Below are 24,576 nucleotides of genomic sequence, written 5' to 3'. Positions count from 1 at the left end.
AAGAGATGCCAATGGTTCAGCATGTGCCTGAAATTATCTCTCATGTGAAGCCAGAAATACAGAAGCCTTGTTCTTACTTAATAGAAGTCTTTTTCATGGAAAAAAAAAGAAATACAGAAGCCTGAAGTCAAGAAGGAGGAGAATATAAAAGAAGAAATTCATGAAATGTCGGAGCTTATGAAGAGTTTGAGTTTGAATTTGATGAACGGTAGGGGAAGAGGTAGATCATCGGGTGGTTATGGTAGAGGCAGCATGCCTTCTTCAAATACTTCAGGCCCGTGGCAGGTAGGACGAGGTCAAGGGTCATTTGCACCTTGTGTCCAGTGCTTTAATTGTGGAGAGTGGGAACATTACAGCACACACTGTGATAAGCCTCCTCGTGCTGGAGGTGATGTTTATCCATTGCCAACAGGGTTGAATAATAGGGTTAGACACCTGATATATGCAATGCATAAGAGAATCCAACCTGTGATCCCCTAGCCATAACCAGATTGCCTCTAGCAATCTTCCATGCATGATCACCCAAAGAGACATGATAACCTAACCAACTGTCGAGTACTGATCTTGCTCATAGCAAGTCCTGGGATATGTCTAACCCTTTGCAAAACAAGAATAGAGCCATTAGGCATAACAAGGCGGATATCCCCATAACCATAGACATCCATAGAATGATCAATGCCCATCAAACCACTCTCCACAATGCATTCCTGATATGCATTGAACCATGACCTATGAGGGGTCATATGACATGAAGCACATGGATCTAACATCTAATCACCGAGAATGAGTACATCAGTGGCCAAGGAGGAGGTGTCAGACATAGACAAAAGAATGCCTTCATCACCGCTACTGTCAGTGGAAACCCTGGCATCCACGCCTTGAAGCTCAACATGCTTCTTCTCCTTCTCCCTGTCATTCTTAACCTTGCTCTTCTTCTTGCATTTTCTTGGCCATTTCCAGCAATACTTTTTCATGTGGTTATACTTTTCACAATAGAAACGTCTAACACAAGTCCGAGAGCTAGACTTGCTCTTGGAATTCCCCCTTGAACATGACTTGTTTCTACCAATTGATCTACCTCTAGAGTGCATATCAAGGCTGTATTTCAGCACATCAGGGCATTTCAACCCATCATGCTGTAACATAACACTATCATGGTCATACATCCAGCATATACGAGTATAGAACTCATATGAAAGCAGGCTAGACCATGTACACCATCCTGTACCTGCAAGTAGACTGACTTCGAGAGTGATGACTGAATGATAGAGCATGCTTGCTCATCCATGTCATCCCAATCACTCTGTTTAATGCTATTAGGCTTAACACCTTTGCATTGAATGGGCTTATGCTGCCTCTTCTACACTAACACATCATAAATCTGCACTTTCCAATACTGAAAGTTTGATCCATCCAACCTCTCAATATCAAAGAGGGCACTACCAGCTATAGATGCCATATCTGTGGCACAATAGCTCACAACCAAAGAGCAGTATAGTGCAATAGGCAACCCAAATGACAAAAAAATATAGTGTTGTCCAAACCAATCAGGTCTCCAAATAAACTGGCTGATCCAATGCTCAAAAGCACTCAGCCATAAAGAGGCATAAACAAGAATATATGTAGCCCAGTAACCTGCCAATGCTTGGCAATCCAAGTAAGAAATGCACTGAACCAAATGAGCAATGCCTGCTCAATCAATGGCAATAGGAGCCCAGCTCAACTATCCATAAACATCAGTGCGGCATCCACCAATGCAAATCCATAATATATCGAAATGGCATTTACTGCATCACCAATGCATCACCTCAAGTGTGCAATCCTTTGGCAACAAAATCAAGCATTCACCACTTGCCAAATGTGCCAAAGTGACTTGCCAAAATGCCAATAATGCCCTTGGACTGAAGTGAGATCCCAATCACTTTTTGTAATGTACTGTTGTGCAAGAGAAATCACATCCACTTTGGGCAAGATAACATGCTGTCCTTGTTTTTGAACAGTGATATCTTTTCACCGAAAGACCGGATGCCAAAGCTGCAAACAGCAAAGTTGTAGCTTATAAAAATATCTACAACTTGTCAGTTGACCTCAAGAGCCAAATCTTTGTGGATTCTCAGATATTCTCACCTGAAAAACAGTTTCCTCATTGGGAGACTTTTGGTATTACTGAGGATCAGCAGAGGTGCTTCTGGAGGAGACTCTGGAAATCCCACAGGAATAGAAAGATCACTATATTCTTTTGGCTTTCTATCCATGGAGGGATTGCAGTGAACCTTTGGAGGTCCAGGTTCGGAGCCGACCCTACATGCCCTCGATGCCTTTCTACTTCGGAGTCTATTCAGCATTGCTTATGGGATTGCAGACAGGCGAGGATGATTTGGATGGGGGTAGCCAGGATTTTCAGTCACTTTGCCCATTCACCATTTTTTATGACATGGGGCTCGGTGGCTTGGCTTTCTCTTACAGGACCTCAGGTTTTCTATGAGGGAGTTGACTCCTCTCGGGCCATTTCGGTTCGACGTCATCGGATTGAGTCCTGTTCGTTGGATGTGGTACCACACCTTCCTTTTACAGCTGTACATGCCTCTGTGGATACTTCTTGGGAGATTCTAGCGAGCATAGCATCCTGGCATATGTGGAGAGCCAGATGCACAGAGGCTTTGGAGGGTACTCAGGTTCATCCCTCGCACACATTGGCTAGTATCTGGACAGACATCGTATATACTTTGATGGCCGTATGGACGGGTATGCAGGGGGACTCCCGTGCAGCCTCAGCTAGGAGGGCTTCTTTCTTCAGGGAATGGAAGGATTCTCCTTTCTTCTCTGAAACTACTACAGGGTTGAGGTGGCACTTTCAGCCTCAGCCTTGGTTGTTTTCCACCTCACTCTGACGGGGTTTTTTATTTATCCTCATGATTTCATGATGTATTCCGCTTTGAGCTTGCTCTCGTGGATTTTTTCTCTTACTTAATAGAAGTCTTTTTCTTGGGAAAAAAAAAAAAAAACAGTTGCACATTGGTCACAAATAGACAGTAGACTGCAACTTTTTGTGGTTTTGCAGAGGCTGTAACTCCTGCAGCTTATACCGGATCAACTTGCTTCCAAAAGCAAAGTTGTAGTATGTTCTGTGAACTACAACTTTCCAGTTCAGCACAAAGTGCAATTCCGCACCAGGAAAGAGATATTCAGTCCTGAAAATGACTGTTTTGTCATAAAAACAGCAACAGCAGCAATTGTAATGTCCTGACCAATGGCAAACACAATGCCATAAAATCAGCCCCGAATACGGTAACAAATCAGCCCCAAAATGCTGACAAACCAGCCCTGAAACAGCTCCAAACAATGCTAATCTGACAGGATCTCAATACATCACCGTACCACCGTATGTATCCAACATAGGCAAATAACCATGCATCCAACGAACTGTCAATGTATCTCAACCAGGCATGTACCACTGTCAAAGCATGTGTCACTACCACTGTCAAAGTGATGTACCTGCAAGAAAGATATGCAACCCACTGACTAGAAAGAGAGAGCCGAGCTCTATGACAAGGGAATGAGAAAGAGAGAAACTATCTAGCATTACACCTTCGTGCTGCATTTTTCCTTTTTTTTTTTTTTTGAGAAAGACATATCTCTATTCATTTAGAGAGAGCTCGAGGACCCCCTACAGCAAGCTTAGTTGACTTCTACAACAAGCACTTCAAGCATTCACAACTACGGAGCTCATGGGAATCTTCATCGAAACATAGGCAGCAGAACAACTCTAGCTGCCCATCGACCAAAAAATGCCGAACGAGCTTCAGTGTAGCCAAGCTTTCCACAGCCTACTCTCACGACACCAGACGAACGTGGCAGCCCGCAACCTCTGCAATCAATCCTTCTGCAGCTCATCCATCAACACCTCCACCAGCCCTACTGCAGTCTTCATGGCTCACAAGCTCCAAGGCTGCACGTAGCTCCTGGCCCTGCATAGCACTTGCTACCATGGCTCCTCTACGGGCTCCAGCGACCTCAATGCCAATAGGGATGGCTACCACACAGCGATCGGTTGGCTAACTACGTCATACCGACTGTACCTCTAGCACCAAGCAGTAGTGGCTCAAGGATTCCTCGACGAAGCAGCGACCTTCAGTCCGCTCTTCAACAACCCTTAGCTCCTCATACACGGTCTTCAGTTGTCCACCATTTTCAATGGCTCACGCCTCCTTGCCCGGCATGCATCCACAGCCAATCGCCAACCGTTCATAGTCAGCAGCTACCTCAACTACAACCTCTCCACCTAGACTTTCTACAGCCAGTGCCTGTGACGCCTCAGCTCCAGCTGCAACACTTCTAGCTCCCGGCCAATGGGCCTCTCCACCATACTGGTCCACTAAGCGCCTTCCTCAAACAGGACTACAGCGACCTGCTCAGCCAACCAACACAATCTGCTCGGTCGCCTTCATCAATGATGGACTCCGACTGCCTCTATGCCTTGGAGCATTTAGTCCAACGAGCCAAACGACCTCATCCAAACAATGAGCTGCAGTGGCAATTGACGGCCAGCGTCTCTACCTCGATGGCTCATCTCTCCACGGTCTTACACAGCTGCTCCACGACCTTCTACAGAGCCAACAAAGAGTTTTACAAGGGCAGTGACAATAACAAACGAGGGCAGCTCCCGGCTCCTACACTGCATAAATTGAACAACAATCTCTACGACCTTGCTCTGATACTAGTTGAGGGGGAAGAGGGAGCACTCAGGAAGGGATAAGAGACACCGTATATGGTGGAGCAAAAGCTACTCCAGCTTATTCCTCTATCATATATATATAACTATACATGGGCAGTGTACAAGTGGGTGGGCACACTGCCCTTTACCCCAACAAGTACTACTAGTCAACCATAGGCTTGACTTTATGCCTACAATACCATATCTTTGTAATCTCTTACAAATCCCCCCTCAAAGATGTGGCTGAAAGTACCCTGGAAACGTCTAAGGTGTACCCTGTAGTACCTAAAGTACCATGGTTGCACGAATTCATCTAGATGGATATCCAACCTATGGGAGTACATGAAAACAACGTCATTGTGAATCACTTCACAACCCCCCCTGACATTGTGAGAATGTCTCTGATCCCCAAGCCATGTCGATGTCGTAAGAAAAGATCTGTTGACAAGGATTCGATAAAGATATCTACCACATTGTCCTCAGATGGACAATAGATGAGATCAATGAAGCCATCAGAAATACAATCCCGTACATAATGATAATGATTTTCAATGTGTTTCATGCGAGCATGAAAGACAGGATTATTGGCTATGGCAATGTAACTCTGGCTGTCACAGAAGACAGAGTTTGCTTCGCCATCCTGTGCATGATGCAAGTCATGCAAAAGCTTCCTTAACCACATTAACTCCGTAGTGGCTGAATTTGCAGCTCTATACTCTGCTTCACTGGAGGAAAGAGAGACTCACTCTTGCTTCTTACTAAGCCATGAGATACAAGCTGAACCCAATGAGAAGCAATAGCCAGTAGTGGACCATTTGTCGTCAATGTCCCCTGACCAATATGAGTCGGTGAAACCACTCAGCTCTAGATCACAATTTGAAGCATAATGCAAGCCAAGAGAGAGAGTTCCATGGACATATCTGAGAACCCTCTTTGCTGCATTCCAATGTGTGATCGTGGGACAATGCATGAATTGGCTCAAAAGCCGTGTGGCGTAGGTAATAGCAGGCCGTGTGGAGCATAGATATATCAAACTACCAACCAACTGCCTGTACAAAGTGCCATCAAACTTTTCAGCAGCATCGTGCTTACTCAGCTTGAGTCCCTTTTCCAATGGAGTAGCCAAGGCTTACAGTTCTCCATCTTAAATTTCTGCAACAACCCCTTCAAATACTTTGTCTGATAGAAATCCCATCATGGGTCTGCCAAAACTCAATGCCAAGACAATAATGCAATAGGCCCAAATCTGTCATGTCAAAGTTGTGACATAAAGCGGACTGCACTGCTGTAATTTGCTGCAAATCATTGCTAGTGAGTATGATGTCATCCACATATAGTACCAACATGACCAATTCTGATTTTTGCTGCAGAACATACAGATTCGGCTCTGTATGAGTGTTTACGAAGCCCTGGGACAACAAAAACTGATGTATCTTCTGATACCACGCAGGAGGTGCTTGCTTCAGCCCATATAGAGCATTCGTAGACCTCCTCTTTAAGATCTCCATTGAGGAAAGCAGTCTTGACATCCATCTGTACACTGACCAGCCATAAAACATAGCAAGAGAGATGATAGAACGAATGGTGGTCATTTGGCCGCTAGAGCAAAAGTCTCCTCATAATGTATCCACTGCTCTTGTGCATACCCCTTGGTAACTAAACGGGCTTTGTATTTCTCAATTGTGCCATCTGAATAGTATTTCACCTTATAAATCCATTTCGTGCCAACCACATTTTTCCCAATGGGCGCATCAACCAAGTCCCATGCGGCATTCTTCTCAATGGATTTAATCTCAGTTTCCATAGCTTTCTGCCATGCCGGATTATGCTAAGCATCCTTGAAGCTCTGAGGCTCATTTTAAGCTTCCATCACTGAGGTCATCAAAGCAGAAATTACCTTTTTCTGATTTTTCTGAGTGCTGGCCCTGGTTTTCCCCAAAGTAGGCTGATCCTTAGCATCTTGAATGGTTAACCTTGCCCAATGTGGAATAGATTTCTCTGCTGTACCACTCAGGGCTGCATCAACATCTTTAGTGGCCTCACGACATTGATAATTCCTCCAAACACGAGGCTGTCTATTCTCATTAATTGGCTGCAAATCTAAAACATTTGAGGGAGAGCCATCCTAAGCGCTCTGATACCAAATGTAGGAACAAAGTGGAGACAGGTTGTGAATACATTTGAGCAAGAGTTCACACATAAGAAAGCTCCAATAGAAATGTTCAAATGAAACAATACAAGTACTTGGTATATATAGTACCCAGTTACTATTGGTCAACCATAGGGTTGACTTTATGCCTACAACACCATATCTTTGTAATCTCTTACACAGGGTACAGATTCATGGTGGTACCTAGATCCGGACCCCTTCTTCTAGCTCTGGGTTCATGGAGACTTTGGCTCTATGGAGGTGTCCCTATCAGATGTTTGTAGTGGGACCCTATAGAGTGGGAGTGGATTGATGAAAGCCACCGAGAGAAGAGCATTCCCTTCTTTCCTTACACGGTTAGAAATGCCAAGAGATTTCAGCTTAGTTGTAGAGGTTGGAGGCCTCTAGAGCTCCTCATTGGGACAGCTTTTACATTTATGCAGATGTGTAGAAAAATTTTTGGAGGAGACTTTGGAAATCCATCAGAAATAGAAAAATCACTCTCTTCTTTTGGATTTCTATTCACGGAGGGATTGCGGTGAACCTGTGGAGGTCCAGGTTTGGGGCTAACCCTACATGTCCTCGTTACCATTCTGCTATTGAGACAGTTCAACATTGTCTTTGAGGGTGTAGACAGGCGAGGATGATCTAGAAGGGTGTTGCGACGATATTATGTATTTTCCATACTTCGCCCTTCTTCATGACCTGGGGTTCAGTGGCTGGGCTTTCTCTTATGGGGCCTCATGTCTTTTTTTGGGATATGATTCAGATGGGGGTTTTTTGGTTCGCCAAAACTTAGTAGAGTAATGCTTTCTACAGGATGTTGCTTTTGCTCCTTTCGGAGCTGCACATGCTTTGGTAGACATATTGGAGAGTCTTGGGAGAGAAGAGAGACATCACGACAAGAGTTGAGAGCACAAGAGAAGAACAAATTGTGTATTCTATTGATTGTGCAGATAAGTCTCTAATTTATAGAGTGGGAGAGAGGGTGTCCTAGATCATAGGCACCTCTCCTACATCAAAGGCAATCAGCCCTACATCATAGGGACTTCCTAAATCTTTGGCACCTCCTCAAGAGGGTGCCTTGTAGTGCATCACCACCTGTGTCATGGTCCTAGACACCTCATAGCACTAGGTGTGCTATACTACACACACACACACACACACACACACACACATGTGATTGTTAGATGCCCACATGCACCTTATGTTGGAATATGAAGCCAAAGTGAGTCAAAAAATGAGTGTTCTAGGTGTCTAGGGGGTATTTTATAGTCTAGTGCCACGTGTCATATTGGGAGTTATCCCATATACACTATGGCTTTCTAGAGTCTAGTGTCACACTATATAGTGTTGTAATTGTCTTGAGTCTTTTCACATCAGTCAACATCAAGCTCTTTGGTATCATGTGAGTACTTGTCCATTGCTTTCATTTCCTTTCCATTTCATTTCCATTATGCTTGTTATCTTTCCTTTCCATTCGTAGTGTTAGCTTGCTTCTCTCCCTACAACTATGATTCTTCATATGGTATCAGAGCCATGTTTCTAGCCCTGCTCTCTCTTTCCCTTTCCCTTCTAAGAGGTTAAGGTGAGGGAGGCCAATGAAGCTGCTCTACCCCCTCCTCCTTGGAAGGCTGCCATCTTCTCTCCTTGGAAGGCTGCCATCTTCTCTCCTTCCTTGAGCTATCTTCTCCTCCTACCCAAGCCTCATCAACGGGAGCTGACTTGGAGCTGATTTACCTCGCTATCAACTAGCCCCTCTTCAGCCACCTTAGTAGCCTCGCTTCCAACTGCTCCAGTCCGTTCCAAACAGATTGTACAGGTCGTACAGACTGATCTGTACTGCACGAGGGCCATACAACAGGTCGTACAAACCCTGTACCAGTCCTTGGGACTGCCGCCAACAGCTGCTGCTTCTGCCATTGCATACCAGCCCTCCGTACTGATGTGACATGCCCACCATTTGCTCCTTCTGCCCGACATTCTCTTGGAGCTGCTGCCCGCAAGTTGGTGCCCATATTTTGTCCGTCATTCTCTTGGAGCTGCTCTGCTGATTTTACAGTTTCTGTCCTTCAACTTCTATCTACCATGAAGAAGTTCCAGACCTGCTCCAGCTCATGAAGAACTTACCAAGGTTATCTTTCCATAGTTACACTTGCATTTCTACTGTTTTCTAGCCATGGAGTCTTCCAAATCAACTACCATTTCGTTCGAGAAGTTTTCTGGTAAGAACTTCCCTACATGGCAAACAAAGATGTGTCTCGTACTTATAAAAGATGGAGTATGGAATGTTGTGAATGGCAAGGAGAAAAAGCTACAATCAGATGAAAATAAAATTGCACACTGGGAGAATCTGAATGACAAAGCTCTTTCTCTCATTGGTTTGGGGTTGGGTGATGAAGTTATTCACCATTTTGATTTTGACTCCACTGCTCACGAATTATGGGCTAAGTTTGAAGAATTGTTCGGCAATAAAATCATCAATTCAAATTCTTCAAGCTGCAAATGAAGCATGAAGATTCTCTTCTTACTCACTTGAATCATATGGAATCTCTCACTCAGCTTGCTAGTCTGAAGGCCCCTATAGGAGAAGATGATCAAGTTGTTGTGCTCCTCTCGAGCATTGAGAAAAATTCTAAGTACCGAGAGATCATACCAGCATTGCATGTGACACAAATGGGTTATCATGATATGGTTGCTATGCTCATTGATCATGATAGACGGTATGCAGACACTCCGGACTCCACTATATTGTACTTCAAGGGCAAAGACAAAGGCAAATTCAAGCCTTTCAAATGCAATCACTGTGGGGAGCTTGGTCACACCGAGGATCGCTGCTTCTAGAAGCTTGCCAAGCAACAACACAAGGATCATTTTAACTTGGTTGAGGCTGCAACAAGTGAAGACGAAGAAGAAGATGATGCTTCGACACCGACTCATGCTCTTACTGCCGACATGAGAGATCTCTCTCTTTATTCAGAGGTCTATGTACTTGATGATCAAGAATTTTGTTTCTGATCTATTCTATGTGTTCTTGGGTACTTTGTCCTGGGTAGTCCCCCAAAAATGCTTGTAATAATGAGTCTTGTGTCCTTCAGTCAATAAAGGTTCTCAACCTTGGATAGTCCTCCTCAACTCTGACCCTAACAGACCACATCATGCTTCAGCGTTTAGATGGCTCTCTCTTTCGACAGAGAGTCGAGATTGCAGGTAGACAAGACCAGTGTAGTATTTGCAGGACCCTTGGGCACTTTGCTAGAGATTTCCCAAGGAAGAGAAAAAGACCCAAGAGGTCTTCTGGTGCAGCTCCTGCACGTACTACCCCGACTGCACCTCCCCAGCACCCTGTACCATGCACTCCAGGACCACCAAGAGCAAAAGGGCACCCTACTTCATGCACCCCAGGACCACTAGGGGCAGCAGGGTGCCCAAAGCCCACAGCACACCCAGTACCACGATTTAGAGCGATCAAAGCGGCTCCCTTACCTCAGGAGGAGACCTTTGATCCGGTTTAGACAGACACCATCTAGACTCCAGAGGTAGATGTTGTTGCAGCCCTAGACACTATAGTTCCACATCAAGAGGGCCCTTTAGATGCACTAGTACCAGCCCCAGTCACTTTGGTTTCTGATCATGAGGGGGCTACCGATACTTCTTCCCCACAAACTGTTCCTGCCACAGTCAAGACGACCGAGGGAATGTATGCACAGATGAGGACTCCAGATTCCTCTTCAGCCTAGCCACAGGCTTGCTCAGCCCCCAGCTCCAGTTCTACTGATAGAGGCCTGGCAGGTCCTTCTCCTCCATCTTCCATATGTGCAGGTCTTCTTTGCACTCCTCGGCCAGACCTGCTTCTCAGAAACTCTTTTTTGGCACAGGCAAACTCGACTCTCCATGGGAGGTTTTAGCTAGCATTGCAACATGGCACATTTGGAGAGCCAGATGCACTGAGGCTATGGAGGGTTCTCAGGTTCACCCTTTTGAGACCTTAGCTAGTACTTGGACAGATACGGTACACACTCTGATGGCCATATGGGCGACCATGCAGGGATCCTCTCGAGCAGCCTCCTCTAGGAGAGTTACTTTTCTCAGGGATTGGAGAGACTCTCCCTTCCTTGCTGAGACTTCTATAGGGTTAAGTTGGCATTTTCAGCCTCAGCCTTGCTTTCTTTCTACCTCATTCTTCTGAGGTGTTTTTATTACCTGCTTAGCATGTTGTATTTTCGCACAGAGCTTGCTCTAGCCAGTTTCTTTCTTACTTAATAGAAATATCTTTTTTGCAAAAAAGAAAAAGAAAGCAGGGGATTTAGGCTTTATAATCCCGCTACCAAGAAAGTAATAATCAGCAGAGATGTTCTCTTTGCTGAGAATGAGTGCATGCAGCCCGCTAGTGCAGACGTGCCACCATACGATGACACCTCTTTGGACATCATCCAGTTTGAGGATGATGAGACGGAGTCTCTTGATGCTTCCCCTTATACTTCTCATAGTTTAGATGGCTTGCCACATGTTGAGGATGGCTCTCCCTCAAATGTTTCAGATTTGCAACCAATTAATAAGAATAGACCGCCTCATGTTTGGAGGCATTATCAACATCGTGAGGCCACTAAAGATGTTGATGCAGCTCCAAGTGGTACAGCAGAGAAATCAATTCCACGTTTGGCAAGGTTGACCATTCAAGATGCTAAGGATCAGCCTACTTTGGGGAAAACCAGGGAGCAATTAAAAAAAACAAAAAAAGCTCAATTTTGCTTTGATGACCTCAGTGATGGAAGCTGAAAATGAGCATCAGAGCTTCAAGGATGCTCAGCATAATCTGGCATTGCAGAAAGCTATGGAAGCTGAGATTAAATCCATTGAGAAGAATGCCACATGTGATTTGGTTGATGCGCCGATTGGGACACGAAATGGATTTATAAGGTGAAATACCATTCAGATGGCACAGTTGAGAAATACAAAGCCCATTTGGTTGCCAAGGGGTATGCACAAGAGGAGGGGATAGATTATGAGGAGACTTTTGCTCCAATGGCCAAGATGACCACCATTCGTTCTATCATCTCTCTTGCTGCGTTTTATGGTTGGTCAGTGTACCAGATGGATGTCAAGACCGCTTTCCTCAATGGATATCTTAAAGAGGAGGTCTATGTACATCAGCCCCAAGGTTTTGAGGTGAAGGGACAAGAGCACAAGGTATTCAAGCTTAGGAAGGCTCTATATGGGCTGAAGCAAGCACCTCGTGCGTGGTATCAGAAGATACATCAGTTTTTGCTGTCTCTAGGCTTCGTAAACACTCATACAGAGCCAAACCTGTATGTTCTGTAGCAAAAATCAGAATTGGTCATGTTGGTACTATATGTGGATGACATCATACTCACTGGCAGTGATTTGCAGCAAATTACAGCAGTGCAATCCACTTTATGTCACTTCTTTGACATGACAGATTTGGGCTATTGCATTATTATCTTGGCATTGAGTTTTAACAGACCCATGATGGGATTTCTATGTCACAGACAAAGTATTCGAAGGGGTTGTTGCAAAAATTTGAAATGGAGAACTGTAAACCTGTGGTTACTTCATTGGAAAAGGGACTCAAGCTGAGTAAGCATGATGCTGCTGAAAAGTTTGATGGCACTTTGTACAGGCAGTTGGTTGGCAGTTTGATATATCTATGCTCCACACGGCCTGATATTGCCTACGCCACATGGCTTTTGAGCCAGTTCATGCATTGGCCCACGATCACACATTGGAATGCAGCGAAGAGGGTTCTCAGATATGTCCATGGCACTCTCTCTCTTGGGTTGCATTATGCTTCAGATTGTGATCTGGAGCTGAGTGGTTTCACCGACTCAGATTGGTCAGGGGACATTAACGACAGACGGTCCACTACTGGCTATTGCTTGTCATTGGGTTCAACCTGTATCTCATGGCTCAGTAAGAAGCAAGAACGAGTCTCTCTTTCCTCCAGTGAAGCAGAGTACAGAGCTGGAAATTCAGCCACTATGGAGTTAATGTGGTTAAGGAAGCTTTTGCATGACTTGCATCATGCACAAGATGGCGAAGCAAACTCTATCTTCTGTGACAACCAGAGTTGCATTGCCATAGCCAACAATCCTGTCTTTCATGCTCGCATGAAACACATTGAAAATCATTATCATTATGTATGGGATTGTATTTCTGATGGCTTCATTGATCTCATCTATTGTCCATCTGAGGATAATGTGGCGGATATCTTCACCAAAGCCCTGTCAACAGATCTTTTCTTACGACATCAACATGGCTTGGGGATCAGAGACATTCTCACAATGTCAAGGGGGTTGTGAAGTGATTCACAATGACATTGTTTTCATGTACTCCTATAGGTTGCATATCCATCTGAATGAATTTGTGCAACCATGGTACTTTAGGTACTGCAGGGTACACCTAAGATGTTTCCAAGGTACTTTCAGCCATATCTTTGTGGGGGGATTTGTAAGAGATTACAGAGATATGGTGTTGTAGGCATAAAGTCAACCCTATAGTTGACCAGTAGTACTTGGGTACTATATATATTAAGTACTTGTATTGTTTCATTTGAACATTTCTATTGGAGCTTTCTTGTGTGTGCATGCTTGCTCACTTGTTGGGATGCCAGGTTGGGTTGGGCATAGCAATTCGCTCCCGTGTTGGAGAATATCAGGAGGAAACTCATCTTTTGGAGTTCAGCCAGACTTGACCTTGCATCCAGAGTTGTGGTTGTGAACCAAGTATTGTTGGCCACTGCTTGGTTTGTTTGCTCATGTTGGTGCAGATCTAGAGGTTGTATCGCTTAGCTCATGAGACCTATGAGGAACTTCCTATGGAGCGGTTTAGATGGCACCTCAGATGTTGTAGCCAGGGTGGCTTGGGAGACCCTCATTCTCCCCACAGGAGAAGGGGATCTCAATATTATTAACCCGAGCTTGCAGTGTATGGCCTTGCTCTACAAGTTCGTAGTACGTGGATTCATGCTTGGACAAGAGCCCTTGAAGGATTTTTTCTCATGCAGCATTCAGTCTTGTGCCCCTTCTCATGGGGGAGATTGGTTGGACAGCAGCAGATGGATCTTTCCTTCAGCCCATCTCAAAACCCCACCTTCCGGAGCTCCCCGTCTGAGCTGCTCCCTGCTGCCCCTCCGTCCCGCACCCCTCTCCCCTCCCTCCCCTCCCTTCCCTTCCCCTCCCTCTTCCTCTCCCTGCCAGCCCCTCCTCCCAGGCTGCTGCTCCCTCCCCTGCTGCCCTCTCCTGCTGCCCTCCCTCCCTCCCTCTCCCGCTGCCCTCTCCCTTGCTGCCCTCTCCCGCTCCCCTCCCTCCCTCTCCCGCTGCCCAATCCCCTCTCCCCCTCCCCCTCCCCTCCCCTCCTGCCTACCCCCCGCTGCCCCTCCCTCCCTTCCTGTCAACTGAGGTTTGGTCTCCTCTGGAAGCCTATGGAAAGCTTTCCATGACCCCAATGATAACATATTCTCATTTTGGGAGGCTTCTGAGTGGGTTATGCATGAGGGCCATAGACTGGCAATTCCACTCTTGGACTTCGAAAAAGCATATGACAGGGTAAATTGGGGTTTTCTAGAGGGAACCCTTCTTCGCTTTGGATTTTCAGATTTGTGGATTAGAGGGGTTTCTGCTGTTTACAGGTCAGCCCATAGCCAGGTACCAATTGGTGGAGTCAGGGGAGACAAGGTTCAGATTTCCATGTCACTCCGCTAGGGATGCCCTCTAGCCCCCTTTCTATTCTTATTTGTGGCTGAAGCTATGACCCTCTATATTAGAGATCAAGCTGATATCTTTGGGCTGAGACTTCCGTTGAGACAGAAAGAGGAGTTGCTGGACAGTGAGCTAGCAGATGACACAGCTATTTTTTGGGATGCCACTCCACAGACACTCACCTCTTTCAAGACAGCCTTGGATTTGTTTTGCATTGTAGTAGGGGCCCACATTAACTGGAACAAATCCAATGGTTTCTGGATTAATGATGAGGACACCCCAGATTGGAGTGCTGATATCGGCTTTACTTGGATTCAGAGGGGTGTCTCCATCAGGTATCTTGGATGCCAGGTTGGGGTGGGCATTTCTCCAGCACAGCATTTCACTCCCGTGTTGGAGAGCATCAGGAGGAAACTTCTATTGTGGAGTTCAGCCAGACTTGACCTTGCATCCAGAGTGGTGGTTGTAAACCAGGTATGTTGGCTACAGCCTGGTTTGTTTGCTCTTGTTGGTGCCGATGTACAAGCAGTATCACTCAGTTCAAGAGAGCTATCAAGAATTTTTTGTGGAGTGGATTAAATGGCACTTCAGATGTGATAGCCAGGGTGGCTTGGAAGACTCTTATTCTACCCACTGAGGAAGGGGGTCTCGATATTATTGATCCAGACTTGCAGTGTACAGCCTTGCTCTGCAAGATCGTGGTTAGAGGTTTGATGCCTGGTCAGGAGCCATGGAAGGATGTTTGCTTACGCAGTATACAGACATGCACATCTTCTCAGGGAGGAGATAGGATGGACATCCCTAGATGGATCTTTACATCAGCCCATCTCAAATCTCCTACCTCCCCTCTCATGGCTGCCATTTTGAAAGCTTGGGGCAGCTTCAGAAGTACTCTTCGGAGAGTTCCACCCTCCTCTCGTAAAGAAATTGACAGGCAGCCTGTCATGTGGAATGATTGCATACTAGATGAGCATGGCAGATCACTGGGCATGTCACACCACATGCAGTGGTCTAGATGGGAGTTGGACCTTGCATCCACGGTGGATGCTTGGAAAGCTTTCAGGATGCTTCCAAAGGATCAGATAGTTCGTTCAGTTAGTCACCTCAAAGGAAGTGCAGCCAAGATGCAGCCATACCAGTGGAGTGGATGGATATAGACCATTTGCCTATCTCGGAGTCCACTTGGTTGGGGGCTTTTACGAGGACAGGTATCCCTCTGCAGGTTATAGCCTTGCAAGATGCACATGAGGATACCCTTGTCTTGCTCTTGGAGGCTCCTTTTCAGCCTGTCAGGATTGCATGATACATTGAGATGGGTAGAGACTCACAGTGGTCTCTTGATCCAGACCCCATTCTCGTGGCTCTTGGATCTTGGAGGCTTTGGTTGTATGGAGGTTCCCCTACTAGATCCTTGCAATGGGATCCAGGAAAATGGGAGTGGATAGATGAAGGGCACCGAGAGAAGAGCATTCCCTTCTTTCGTTACATGGTCAGAAATCCCAGGAGATTCCAGCTCAGTTGTAGATGTTGGAGGCCCTCTAGAGCTCCTACTTTTCAGATTTCTGCAAAGATGCAAAAAAACTTTTGGAGGAGACTTTGGAAATCCCTCAGGAATAGGAAAATCACGTTATTCATTTGGCTTACTAATCATGGAGGGATTACAGTGAACCTGTGGAGATCCAGGTTCGAGGTTGACTCACGCTCCCAGTAGATGCGCAAAGTGAAGATGATGTCGTACCAAATGGTTACCAGTATGGCCGCCAGTGGAACCTGATGCCCTCCCATCACCTGATTACAACGGGCAACCCAAATGTTCCAAGCAGTGATGTTGGCCACTATCTCCCACACACTATCCCCTTGTAGTGGCTACAGGTGAGTGCGGGATGGTGGTACGGCATCAAGGAACTCCATTCGAAAGACCTATTCACTGTGAATCCTGTACGATGGTGAGATCGGATCAATAGCAAAAGCATGCCGTCCCTCTGTGAGCCAAGCCACCATCTCCCACGTAAAGTCTCTCTGCATCCTCTGTGTCCTGGCCATAATGTAGAGCACTACCGTACAAATGCTCTGTGCCATAGAACAGCTCTATAGGTAGTGTGGGATCGTCTCTATAGCTCTGCCATCAACCCTCGTTTGCTCTAGCCGGGGTCCAATGGGTAGGCCCCCGTGAGCCACCATCCAAAAGAAGGAGACCTTTCGTGGTCAAAGACTAGACTATAATCGTGGCCAAAAGCGGCGGCTGACCACCTCCCTAGGGACATCGTGCTCCTGCCAATGTCGCTCGTTGGGTATTTTAGGTCCCCTCCTTTTATGTGTGTGTTTATTTGAATCAATAAAGGTTCTCTGCCTTCAGTAGTAACTCTAAAATGATTGCATTTGGAGCCAATAAGGGTACTCTTCCCTGGATTGTCCCCCAAAATTGATTGTATTGTTTGTATAATTCTATTGTCAATCCATTTCAGAGTAAAGGGAGTGACGAGTGATGGTCTACCCTTGCCAGTCGCAAGCTGATTGAGAGGTCAATATCATACGGGAGGTGTTGGATAGTTGGACTTGCTCTTTGCAATATTGTGTTGGAGGGGGGATTTGTCTACTCCTTGCGTGTTGGGTCTCACACTCTTTGCTCTGAGGGGGGATGTTGGAGAAATCATAGCCAAAGAGTGTGTTCTAGTGTGTACTAGGAACTAGTTCATGTGTCTATGTGTGAGAGGGTGCCATGTGGCATCTTCGGACTTATCCCATATACATATGGTACTTGAGTGTGTGTGTCCACTCTATATGAGTGCTGTACTTTCACTTGTCAAATCAATTAACTCAAGTGGAGATTTTGGTCATGTAAGTGATTTCCTTGATTCTTGCTTTTCTTTCCATTTCCATTTCCTTTCATTTCTATTTCAAGTTATGTTTCCTTACTTTTAGCGCCCTTGCCTCCTTTCCACCATCTTCTCATTCCTTTACTCTAGGTCTATAATCGTCAAGCTGCCTCGGGCTTGTGGAAGGATCACTGTGTGCGACGCCACTCTAGCCTTGGTGTTCCGTGTGCCATCGGAACCCGCCCAGAGGAAGTTACGCACCAGTCTTCTGAGCTGTCCCATGCCCCTGTGTGGAAGCACCAAGAGGAGGCAATATACCAGGACGTAGCAAGCAAAACCTGGCTGGCCACAACATCCCTGTCTGCTAAGGAGAGTTTGGCCGAGCTCCAATATAGAAGCTTACACCGAACGCTCTCTGAAATTGGGTCAATTTGATGCTCTGTCATGATATCCAGCCCCACGTGCAGCCTAGATACCTCCATGTCTTTCTGTGTGGGATCCACCTAAAGCCGAGACCAATTCCCCAGTCTTAGATCTCCTGTATCTCCTCCATGCTTGTGAAGAAGCCTACGGATTTGGTCCAGTTGATACGTGCCCCCGGATGCCTCTCACAGGAAATGCTAGAGCTCCCCTAACATTTCTAACCGTGTAACAAAAGAAGGATGCTCTTCTCTCGGTGCCCTTCATCAATCCACCCCCACTCTCTATGGTCCCACTGCAAAGTCTGATAGGGACACCTCCATAGCGTCAAAGTCTCCATGAATCCAGAGCTAAAAGAAAAGGGTTGGGATCTAGGTACCACTGTGAATTTGTACCTTGCTCCATAAAACTCACAATCCTGATCGGCTGGAAGAGAAACCCCTGAAGGATATCATCACAAGACATATGTAGCCTCCCTCTAGACTGAACATATGGCAGGGAAACCCCTGAAGGATAGCAGGATAAAGGATCCAAAGAAAGGGTATGAGGTTATAGCAACAGGCACATATGACAAAGGATTATACAAGCTTGATGCTCAGCCTTATGATCAGAAGGTATTGGCTGTAGCAAACACTTCCCAGGCTGATTTATGGCATGCCAAGTTTGGACATGCCCATCATAGGGCATTATCCTACTTGTACAACAATAATATGACTCAGGGAATGCCAAAATTACAGCAACCAGCACATAAAGTGTGTGAGGAGTGTGCACTTGGCAAATTGCATCACTTGACATTCAGTAAATAAGGCAAGAATTGGGTCAAGGCAACTAGAGTGTTGCAGATAGTGCACAGTGATGTATGTGGCCCCATGACATTCCCACATATAGAGGAGCAAGGTACTTTGTGACCTTTATAGATGACTTCCCCAGATTCACATGGATTTTTCTCATGAAGGAAAAATCTAAGGTGTTCTACTGGTTTCAGGAGTTCAAAGCTATGGTTGAGAACCAAACCAATTCTAGAATTGGAACACTCAACTCAGATAGAGGGGGAGAGTACATGTCACATGCATTCCAGGGATTTTTTAAGCAGCACGGGATTAAACATCACTTGACATCCCCTGACATACCATAGCAAAATCCACTCCCTAAGAGGAAGAATCATACTCTCATGGAGATGACGGGATGCATGCTGAAATTCAAGAGAGTCTCAAAGGCTTTTCGAGAAGAAGCAATTGTGACAGCCACTTATATTCAAAACAGATGCCCTACCAAATCTTTGGTTAATGTGACTCCATTTGAAGCTTTGTATGGCTTTAAGCCAAAGGTTAGTCATTTCAGAATTTTTGGCTCAATGGTATATGCTTTGGTTCCAAATGCACATCAGACAAAGCTTGATGACAAGAGTGTCAAATGCATTTTCGTGGGGTATAGCACTGAAAGCAGGTGATTTAGGCTTTATAATCCCGCTACCAGGAAGGTAATAATCAGCAGAGATGTTCTCTTTGCTGAGAATGAGTGCATGCGCCCACTAGTGCAGACTTGCCACCTTACGATGACGCATGATGAGGCCGAGTCTCCTGATGCTTCCCCTTCTACTTCTATGGCTTGCCACATGTTGAGGATGGCTCTCCCCTCCCTCAAATGTCTCAGATTTGCAGCAAATTAATGAGAATACAGCCTCATGTTTGGAGGCATTGTCAACATTGTGAGGCCACTGATGATGTTGATGCAGCCCCAAGTGGTACAGCAGAGAAATCTATTCCACGTTGGGCAACGTTGACCATTCAAGATGCTAAGGATCAGCCTACTTTGGGGAAAACGTGGGCCTGCACTCAGAAAAATAAAAAAAAGCTCAATTTTGTTTTGATGACCTCAGTGATGGAAGCTGAAAATGAGCCTAAGAGCTTCAAGGATGCTCAGCATAATCCGGCATGGCAAAAAGCTATGGAAGCTGAGATTAAATTCATTGAGAAGAATGCCACATGGGACTTGGTTGATGTGCCCATTGGGAAAAATGTGATTGGCACGAAATGGATTTATAAGGTGAAATACCATTCAGATGGCACAATTGAGAAATACAAAGCCCATTTGGTTGCCAAGGGGTATGCACAAGAGGAGGGGATACATTATGAGGAGACTTTTGCTCCAGTGGCCAAGATGACCACCATTCGTTCTGTCATCTCTCTTGCTGTATTTTATGGTTGGTCAGTGTACCAGATGGATGTCAAGACCACTTTCCTCAATGGAGATCTTAAAGAGGAGGTCTATGTACATCAGCCCCAAGGTTTTGAGGTGAAGGGACAAGAGCACAAGGTATGCAAGCTCAGGAAGGATCTATACGGGTTGAAGCAAGCACCTCTTGCGTGGTATCAGAAGATACATCAGTTTTTGCAGTCCTAGGGCTTCATCAACACTCATACAGAGCCAAATCTGTATGTTCTGCAGCAAAAATCAGAATTGATCATGTTGGTACCATACGTGGATGACATTATACTCACTGGCAGTGATTTGCAGCAAATTACAGCAGTGCAGTCCGCTTTATGTCACAACTTTGACATGACAGATTTGGGCCTATTGCACTATTGTCTTGGCATTGAGTTCTAGCAGACCCATGATGGGATCTCTATGTCACAAACAAAGTATTCGAAGGGGTTGTTGCAGAAATTTAAAATGGAGAATTGTAAGCCTGAGTAAGCATGATACTACTGAAAAGTTTGATGGCACTTTGTATAGGAAAATGGACTCAAGCTGAGTAAGCATGATACTACTGAAAAGTTTGATGGGCTTTTGTACAGGCAGTTGGTTGGTAGTTTGATATATCTATTTTCCACACGGCCTGATATTGCTTATGCCACAGGGCTTTTGAGCCAGTTCATGCATTGTCCCACGATCACACATTGGAATGCAGCAAAGAGGGTTCTCAGATATGTCCATGGCACTCTCTCTCTTGGCTTGCATTATGCTTTAGATTGTGATCTAGATCTGAGTGGGTCAGGGGACATTGATGACAGACGGTCCACTACTAGCTATTGCTTCTCATTGGGTTCAGCCTGTATCTCATGGTTTAGTAAGAAGCAAGAGCGAGTCTCTCTTTCCTCCAGTGAAGCAGAGTACAAAGCTGCAAATTCAGCCACTACGGAGTTAATGTGGTTAAGGAGGCTTTTGCATGACTTGCATCATGCACAGGATGGCGAAGCAAACTCTATCTTCTGTGACAGCCAGAGTTGCATTGCCATAGCCAACAATCCTTTTTTTCATGCTCGCATGAAACACATTGAAAATATCATTATGTATGGGATTGTATTTCTAATAGCTTCATTAATCTCATCTATTGTCCATCTGAGGACAATGTGGCAGATATCTTCACCAAAGTCCTATCAACAGATCTTTTCTCATGACATCGACATGGCTTGGGGATCAGAGACATTCTCACAATGTCAAGGGGGGTTGTGAAGTGATTCACAATGACATTGTTTTCATGTACTCCCATAGGCTGCATATCCATCTGGATGAATTTGTGCAACCATGGTACTTTAGGTACTACAGGGTACTTTCAGCCATAACTTTGAGGGTGGATTTATAAGAGATTACAAAGATATGGTGTTGTAGGCATAAAGTCGACCATATGGTTGACCAGTAGTAATTGGGTACTATATATACCAAGTACTTGTATTGTTTCATTTGAACATTTCTATTGGAGCTTTCTTGTGTGTGTACTCTTGGTCACTTGTGTTCACAACCAGTCTTCACTTTGTTCCTATATTTGGTATCAGAGCGCTTCCGTGTCTAGAGCCCATGCCCACGCTTGCTTCCAGACATCCACAAGCTTGGTGCTCCAGTGTGCATTCCTGGTTCTCACATTGATAGAAGTACTTGGTATATATAGTACCCAAGTACCACTTGTCAACCCTACGGTTGACTTTATGCCTAGAACACCATATCTTTGTAATCTCTTACAACTCTCCCCTCGAAGATATGGTTGAAAGTACCCTGGAAACATCTCAGGTGTACCCTACAGTACCTCAAGTATCATAATTACACAAATTCATCAAGATGGATTTGCAACCTATGGGAGTACATGAAAATAATGTCATTGTGAATCACTTCAGGCACTCTCCGAAGTGTACTTCTGAAGCTCTCCCAAGCTTTCAGAATGGCAGCCATGAGAGAAGAGGAGGGAGGTCTAGGCGAGGTTGATGTAAAATTCCATCTAGTGACACCCCGGATTGGGGTAATGATATTGGCTTCACTTGGGTACAGAGGGGCTTCTCTGTCAGATATTTGGGCTGCAAGGTTGGGGTGGGCATCTCTCCCTCACAACAGTTTGCTCCGGTGTTGGAAAGCATAAGAAGAAAGCTCCTTTTTTGGAGCTCAGCCAAACTTGACTTGGCCTCCAAGGTGGTTTGTATGCTCTTGGTGCCACTCTAGGGATTGTATCACTCAGCTTAAGAGGCTTGTACGAAACTTTTTATGGAGTGGTCTAGATGGCACAACTGATGTTACAGCCAGGGTGGCTTGGGAGACCTTGATTCTTCCTACAAGAGAAGGGGGTTTGAATATCATCGACCCAGATCTACAGTGCAGAGCTTTACTCTGCAAGTTCGTTGTGAGAGGGCTTATGCTAGGACAAGAGCCTTGGAAGGATTTTTTAATCAGATGCATACAGTCTCGCACACCCACTTCAGGAGAGGATTGGACACACAATACTAGATGGGCTTTCACCTCAGGTCTCCCTCTTCCCCTCTTATGGTTGCTATCTTGAAAGCATGGGCCAGCTTCAGGAGTACTCTTTGCAGGATTCCCCCATCCACCCGTGAAGAGATTGAAAGGAAGCCTATCATGTGGAATGACAGGATTTTGGATGAGCTTGGCAGACCACTTGGAGCTTCTCCTTACATGCAGTGGCCAAGATGGGAGAGGGGCCTTGCATCTACAGTGGGAGCATGGAAAGCCTTCAGGAAGCTTCCTGCAGACCAACAGGCCCAGATGGTTCTTAATCTTAGAGGGAGTGCAGGGAGAGTCCAACAGATTGATGCAGCCTTGCCCTTGGATTGGGTGGACACAGATGACATGCCTATTACTTGCTCCACCTAGATGGGGGCATTTTCCAGATTGGGAGTTCCTTTACAGATGATTGCTTTTCTTGGCCCACATGAGGATGCCTTAGTATTTGATGTTTCTTCGGGGGGCAGGCTGTCCAGATCCACAGACGATATCTTGTTGGAGGTACCATTTCAGCCAGTTAGGATAGTGGGCTTCATGGAGCATGGCTCTCTTTCATAGTGGTACTTGGATCCTGACCTGCTTCTCCTCGCCCTTGGCTCATGGAGGTTGTGGCTCTATGGAGGTGTCCCAACTAAGTTTTTGTAGTGGGCCTGGGGAATGGGAATGGATAGATGAAGGCCACTCTATTCAGGGCTGCTCACTCCTCGGTCGACTCTCCATAGGAGATCCTAGCTAGCATTGCAACATGGCACATTTGGAGAGCCAGGTGCACTGAGGCTTTGGAGGGTTCTCAGGTTCACCCTTCTCAGATCTTGGCCAGTACTTGGACAGATACGATACACACTCTGATGGCCATTTGGGTGACCATGCAAGGATCATCTCGAGCAGCCTCCTCCGGGAGAGTTAGTTTTCTCATAGATTGGAGAGACTCTCCCTTCTTTGCTGAGACTTCTATAGGGTTGAGATGGCATTTTCAGCCTCAGCCTTGGTTTCTTTCTACCTCATTCCTTTGAGCTGTTTTTATTACATGCTTAGCATGGTGTATTTCCGCACAGAGCTTGCTCTAGCGGGTTTCTTTCTTACTTAATAGAAGTCTCTTTTTTGAAAAAAAAAATAAATCCATCTAGTGATCCATCTAGTGCTGTCCATCCAGTCTCCTCCCCCGAGGAGGTAATCCATGTTGACGATTTCTTTGCTCCAAAAACATAAGCATGCTTTTTTGGGGTTACCTGTATTGACAAGAAGACTCAGGCATGTCGTTCAAATCTATACACATTCCTACTTATCCTGCTCTGCTTTGTGTAGTATGTACACCCTCTCATTTTGTGTACAATTATGCTTAGAAAGATCCAAATATTTTGTTGCACATTTAATGATTTTCCAGCATATAGGAAAAAGACTAGGGGATGATCATGTCAGTCCCTTTTGTATGATACAGCACTAAAATTTGCAAAAAGTATTTCTGATTTTGCTTTTGTATATGGTTGGCACTCCATAGCATTTAATGCATTCCATGTGTTTTATAGATTTTAATACTCTTGCACGCAACACTTGGTGGGGTTTTATTGTCCCTGGCATTCTTTATCTAAGAGGAAAGTGTTCTATTTTCCTTGGGGAAGAAAGTATCTTCATATTTGTGATTATTCACAGGCTTACAATCTGATTTGCTGGTTTTCTGTCATATCCCTTTAGGCAAGGTCTGCAGAAATTGATCTCTCAGCACAGATACGCTGGCCCCCACTTGAAAAGACTTGGAAATACTTAAGTTGTGCTGTTGCAGCAGCAGAGGTATAGTATTTTCTCCATGCAAAATATTAAAGATCCACACTAAAATCAAGATGTCATTATCTCTGTAAGGCCAGTAATAACGCATATACTAAATGTTTCGATTTTGTAAGACAGGTCCAAATTGATCTGTTGACTGGAGAATTGATGGTCCTTCAAGTAGATATTATTTATGATGGTGGAAAGAGCCTCAATCCTGCCATCGACATTGGCCAGGTTTCTCTTGCAAAACTCCCTGTTTTTATT

The 24,576-nt window shown here is 45.3% G+C and overlaps 1 protein-coding gene across 1 annotated transcript in view; it reads left to right on the top strand.

Annotated features, from left to right (window-relative positions):
- The window catches only part of LOC147889585 (indole-3-acetaldehyde oxidase-like), a 153,866-nt gene that overhangs the window by 28,126 nt on the left and 101,164 nt on the right, over positions 1-24,576 (top strand). Inside the window, exons 7-8 of the mRNA XM_087391277.1 lie at positions 24,238-24,333; positions 24,448-24,546. Coding sequence (XP_087247403.1) covers positions 24,238-24,333; positions 24,448-24,546 — 195 coding nt within the window. The remainder of the gene's footprint in view (positions 1-24,237; positions 24,334-24,447; positions 24,547-24,576) is intronic.

Source organism: Dipteris shenzhenensis, chromosome 20 (assembly GCF_047967505.1).
Source record: "Dipteris shenzhenensis isolate YYH24624 ecotype China chromosome 20, Dip_SZ_1.0, whole genome shotgun sequence".
Classification (NCBI taxonomy): Eukaryota; Viridiplantae; Streptophyta; class Polypodiopsida; order Gleicheniales; family Dipteridaceae; genus Dipteris; species Dipteris shenzhenensis.
Note: the sequence above shows the minus strand (reverse complement) of the source record. Positions and strands in the feature narration are given on the sequence as shown.